The following is a 6146-nucleotide window of genomic DNA, read 5'->3' as shown; positions in this document are numbered from 1 at the left end:
AAAAAAAAAAAAAAAAAAAAAAAAAAGAAACAAAGAAGGAATAAAGAATAAAAGAACAAGGAAAAATGGTGAAGACACACACAAGTTACCATAGTTGTCAAAGCGTCACCTAGGCGCCTTGCGTCCAGGCCCCTTCCAACACCTTGGGTCACCTAAGCCTCTTCTCTTTCTCATCAACACTAGTGCACCTCCTGCTTTCTGTCTCTCTCCTCTGGGAAAAGAGGTCATTTCATGTAGGGAGGAGAGAGACAGAGGGCATGAGGTGCTAGCACATCCTCTGCTCTTGGACAGAATATTGTCCCTTCCGTTGTTTGTCAAAACATAACGGAACTAGTGACTTTGTGGGTACAGAGAAGAACAATGATTTCCAAGAGCACGACTATAACCTTTTGTAGCCAAAATGTGGCATAGATGGAAGAAAGAAGCTGGTCCTTCATGGAGTTCTAGCCCTCTTTTAATGGTATAGGCAACACGGTCGAAAGACTCGAAACCTCAATTGTAAATTTATTTTGGTTGGCAAAACTTCAATTCTTGCAGGCCTAAATAGTAAACTCACTGAGAAAGTTCAGCCCAGATATTTTACAGCAATCTTTTAGGTAATTAGGCTGAACTGTCAGACGGTCATATTACATAACATAGTTATGACTTGGGCCAAAATATTACTGCATACAACAATATCTAATCATTTTTAAGCATTTGAACCTTAAATCTGATACATACTGCTTTCAACCTGAAGACATTAGTGGGTACATGTTATTTATAGACAAAACAAACTTCGCTCACTTCAAAATTACTGAGATGCCGAGTAGTTTCATCGCCAGGAGCAAACCAAAATGACAACAGGAAACAAATTTACAAGTTACAACTAAGATTAAAATTTGTTGAAATATAAAGATTGTTACAAAAGATAATTTACAGTAAGAAACCAAGTCTGCTTCTTAATAATTAGTTCAATCTGTAGAATTAAGGCTGCTATAAGGAGAATCTACATTAACCAACACCAAAAAGACCAGGCATTTCATCACAGAATAATAAATTAGTAAGATTAAAAACTTGTTACAATGCATTAGGGCTGAAAGCATGAACCAATAATTCACTATAGTATGGAAGGAAGCTCGAATCTGCTACTGTGTATTGACAATCACCTGGGCAAGCTTAAAACTTCGAGAATTTTCCTGATATTTGGCCACAAAAAAGTCACGTAAGCTTGAGATGGTAGGAAACCTACTTTTGATCGAATGAAGTGAGGCCTACAAAACAGTATGAAGTTATCAATATTGAAGTTAAAAATTCCATCAGAACCCTATAGAGAGTTTAAAAAGTACAAATTACCGTATCTGGAATTGTTTCAATTAAAGCAGTGTAAGAAGAAGTAACTAAGATTTCATAAGGGCGCAACCAGAGTGGGAGACCAGCTTCTTGGAATATATCTGACACCAGGAAAAAAAATAAACATTATCAACTAAAAAATATAATAAAGGAGTTTGTAGAATAAGACCAGTGAAAGATTTTCTAACTGTAGTATTTTGACGCTGATACAAGACCAACTAATGATTTTCTAACTGCAGTATTTTGATGCTGCTCCATTATCAGCTTTTTTAATAGATAACAAAGCTTTATTCAACAATGCAAAGTACCCAAAAAAAAAAACCTTCCCATTACAGGATCTCCTCATCCCAAAGCCAGGAATTATGAGCAAAAGTTCAATGAGTAAAACAAGAGCAATGTAAGCATGTCTTAGTAGGATGCTTTCAGCCATAAAAGGAGATCTAGACTGTCATCGAGGTACTACGATGGTAGGTTCTACCAGAAATTGGCCACGCTTTAGAAATAATCTGATTTTGAATATTTGAAATAACATATGTAAAAGAATATGTAATGCAATGAGAAATTATCAAAGTTCATGAGTGAAAAATAAGCTAAATAATATTATTTAAATAACAGTCCACGAGGATGGTAAAAGCAGTTCACAAAGGAGATTTACATGGGTCTACAAACATTGTGGACGGTAAAAGCAGTTCACAAAGGAGATTTACATGGGTCTACAAACAATACCAATAAGAAAAAGATATTGGAATGAGAAGAGTAAGACAACTGAAAAAAGATAAAGAGATATCTAATCCAACTAAAACCAATCTTACTCATTCAAAAAATTCAATCCAATTCCATTACAATGAAATTGACTTTTCCTTTATATTAAAAGGGGAATAAAAAAGTCCTCACTCCTATCAACATCAAAAACTCTTGGAAGTAACAATGCTATCAAATGACTTATAAAAACATAATACTTTAGACTCTCATAGAAGACTCAACATCAGTTCTAATCAACCAAGGGAGGCTGAAATACATATAATACTCCTGATCTTCTAAGCCAGTCAAATGAGGGAATCTATAATATAAGATTTACAAAACAAGTTACACCAACAACTCAGCCTTATCCCAACTAAATGGGGCCAGCTATATGGATCCGTGCAAAGGCAAAATAAGAATAGTAAAAAGAAAGTAATACAGCAACAATAACTCAGTAGAACCCCCCTAAATGGGATCCTAGCCCTCTATTCAGCTCTGTTCGAGGTCATACTAGGGGCAAGACCTAGACTATGCATGGCTTTCCTCACTACCTCTCCTATGTTCATTTTAGGCCTTGCCCCTAGCTCTTTTAGCTCATTCAATCTGAATCAGATCACTCCTACTTACTGGTGCATCCCAAGGCCTCTGTTAAACATGGCCATGCCACCTCAAACGACTTTCAGAAAGCTTACCATGAATTGAGGCCATCTTCAAATCAGCTCTAATACGGTCATTACTTACTTTATCCTTCCTTATATTGCCAAACATCCATCTCAACATCCTCATCTATGCTACACAACTTATCTCTATATAGCTCTTCTGAACCGCCCAACAATCCAGCCCATACATCAAGAGATTTCTCAGATTATCAAATCCTCAAGATCAGTATACCCCATTTATATTCTCTCGCAAAGATTGAAGAATAAAATTTCAATATGATAAGATGATAATCCACAGATTGACCTACTGTTTATTGTTCAAGCTTCATTAAACTTTTTCATGACTCTTTGATAAATAAGTAAAAACTAAAAAATAGTAAAAATAGTGACTCTGAATCACATGAGTACATGACCAGACTGATTTTTTTTGTAGATAAAGTTAGACCTATAAGATCCATCTAATGGAAAGTATGGATCTCCCTTAATCAAGACAAAAGGCAAATTATTGGAGCCCCAGTGTCACAGACCCAAGATTTTAGCATAAAAATAATGTCACAGGCTGAAAAAGCCACTGGCAAACAAACTTCGCACAATATGATAATTAACTATGAAGCTCAAAATGTATATGCTATATACAAGTTATATTTATAATTTTATAAATAGAACAGAAAGCGACAAAATTATGTAAAGCATATAAAATACTCAAAGACTAGGCACTAACAAAGCAACAGACTAAGCAAAGTAGCAAACAACCAACTTAAGAGTCCCGTCAAGAACACCAAGAAGGCAAGAAGATTATCTCCAAGGAAAAAAAAATTAATAGACGCTTTACATCAGTATCTGAACTCTGTCCCTAAAACTTTAGTCAATCAACGGATGTCGTAATATTTAACAAGTTATACACATATAACTCAAATATACATAGGTGATCTAAGTCCTAAGCTATCTGCCTATCTCGACAGTTTCATCATAGCATCATATGATTTATTGATCAAATTGAAGCAACAACAGTTCAACCTCAAAAAAATTTGTGAATTAGACCCAGTTGGACCATATATCTGACATATGTGCCCTATCTTTGCCAGTATCTATATATATCATGTATGATACTGGTACATGGCCATCTTCAGGCATATGGTATCATAGATCCACTTCAAATCAGCATCCTGTGAAGTGGAAGTTTACAGAATAACAGAATCAGTAATTCATATCATATAACACAACTCCATACAAAATGAATATAAACAAATGGTATATGGCCTTGAGCATAAGCATTCATTCGTATGATTCATTGTAACCTTCATGCAAGCACATAGCAGCAGGAAAAGCAGAGGAATAGCTACCTTTTATGTTGTTCTTTTAGATAGGCAATAATTTAACAAGAACTAAATTTATTCCAGAAATACAGAGTCAAAGACACAATTTATGCACCATAATGTAAACAGAGTATTAAAACAAATACATAACCACTTTACATGCAACTGGACACGTACCATAGAAGTGAGAAACTAATTGCACAGCAAGATGCTCTTGCCTACAATCATCACCACTTTTCACAATAACCTACAGGAAAAAAAAAATTAACTCACTGATGAGATAGAAACTGCATATATTAAATTAAATAGAACTACAATCAGAATAAATTGCCGAATTCATAATAAGTAAGAAATTTACCGAAGTGTATGATAATGGAAATAAAATAACTGGGGCCAAGAATATGAAAAATGAAAGGGTTTTAAATGAAAATTAACCAATAGATAGGTAACTAATAATGCTCCACACTCTATGGCTATAAATGCAACATAAGTACATACCACTGATTGGTCCACTGCAAAATATTATATCTATGTAAATTTTACAGTCGAAATACATTCTACACTTCAGAAAAGGAAAACGAAGGAAGGGGGAGTTGGGTTGTTCCCTGTCTTTTGTCCAGGGGAAGCTGAAAATAGCTTGGAAAACTGATCATTCTTCCCAATGTCAAGGAGCTTGGATATCTCTTCCTGGATTTCATGGTGATAGTGAGATGATCTTAGCAATCTAATATATATATATATATATATTTTAATGAGAAGCAATCTAATATGCAGTATCAATGGTTTCGCAAAAGATGTGGTAAACATACATGTGGTTTGGAATTCTAGCAATGACTGATGACAATAATAATGGATGCTACAGTAACACAGTAACAGTGGTGTGGCATCAACAAGTACTCCCCTTCTGCTGCACTCATGGTTCTAGATATCAGTCAAAATAACCGAAATCTCACGGATATTTCGGTTTTGACCATTGGTCGAAACAAAACCGCATGCAATTTCAAGTTTCGGTCAAAATTTCATACCATTTTAGCATTTTGATTTCATACCCTGAAATGGTACATTCATTTGATTTAAATACCAAATCTTGGTTGAAATGGGTAGCTATTTCGACCCAATTTTCAACTGAAACCTGCGAATTGACTCCCACCCCTCGGTTTTGAGTTTTTTGGCCCATTCCACTTGCGAATATTGGTGGAACGTGTTGGAGGCTTCTATAACTTATCTACATTGAAGATTTGATGCATTTGAGATAGATTTCTTGAAGATTCATATTTTGCCTTTTTCCCGAAAGTTAATTTTTGCAAAAAATTGTGTAAATATGTAGTGGTTAGCCTTCAATATTTATATGTTAGATATCATAGGCCGATCTACAACTTCACAAAATTGGATTTAATACACTCGTACATGTATGGTGTACTTATAGTTGTAAGTTGTAACATTTTGACATTTAATAATATTAGATGATTTTTCTCCATTTTTATATTGCAATTGCACATTTTAGTTGTTTTCATTTATTTTTGTATCTTATAGTACTTAATTATGTGTAGCATAGGCTATATTTGAGACATATACAGTCAAGGTATGCAGTACGCTGCCAACCTACGGTACGAAACCACGCTAACATTTTGAATGTGTTTTTTAACATTCTAAAGGTTCCATTGTATTTAGGTATGCTTAAATGGGGTCTCCATGAAGTTTCAGTCCAAAATATGGAAATTTGACCACCGAAATGTGCAGAGTTGTGACTGAAACTCGGTAGTTCGCAAAATATTCGGTTTCACCAAGGTGAAACTTGAACCTTGGCTGCACTGGGATGTCAGCAATAAAAAGTAGGTAGTAGTGAAACAGAATGGACCTGTGGTGTTATTGATGGTAGGGACGTAAGGTTATGGCAGCTCAGCAATTTTGATGGTAGCATTGGAAATTACATATATTCATATAATACACAGCTATGTGCCTAAGCATCCTGTCGACTAGGTGCCCCTCCACTGCCTTGGGTCGCCTACACGCCTATGCACCTTGTTGCTTAAGTGCCCCTCCAACGCCTTGGGCCACCTAATCGTCTTGACAACTATGGTTACATGCACATAGATAACTC

The 6146-nt window shown here is 35.3% G+C and overlaps 1 protein-coding gene across 1 annotated transcript in view; it reads right to left on the bottom strand.

The window, feature by feature from the left end:
• The window catches only part of LOC122073217 (phosphatidylinositol 4-kinase beta 1-like), a 28975-nt gene that overhangs the window by 5131 nt on the left and 17698 nt on the right, over positions 1-6146 (bottom strand). Inside the window, exons 8-10 of the mRNA XM_042637756.1 lie at positions 4223-4292; positions 1333-1430; positions 1146-1250 (exon numbers count right to left, since the gene is read on the bottom strand). Coding sequence (XP_042493690.1) covers positions 1146-1250; positions 1333-1430; positions 4223-4292 — 273 coding nt within the window. The remainder of the gene's footprint in view (positions 1-1145; positions 1251-1332; positions 1431-4222; positions 4293-6146) is intronic.

Source organism: Macadamia integrifolia, chromosome 3, assembly GCF_013358625.1.
Source record: "Macadamia integrifolia cultivar HAES 741 chromosome 3, SCU_Mint_v3, whole genome shotgun sequence".
NCBI lineage: Eukaryota > Viridiplantae > Streptophyta > Magnoliopsida > Proteales > Proteaceae > Macadamia > Macadamia integrifolia.
The sequence above is the reverse complement of the archived record's forward strand: the minus strand, read 5'-3'. Positions and strand labels throughout refer to the sequence as shown.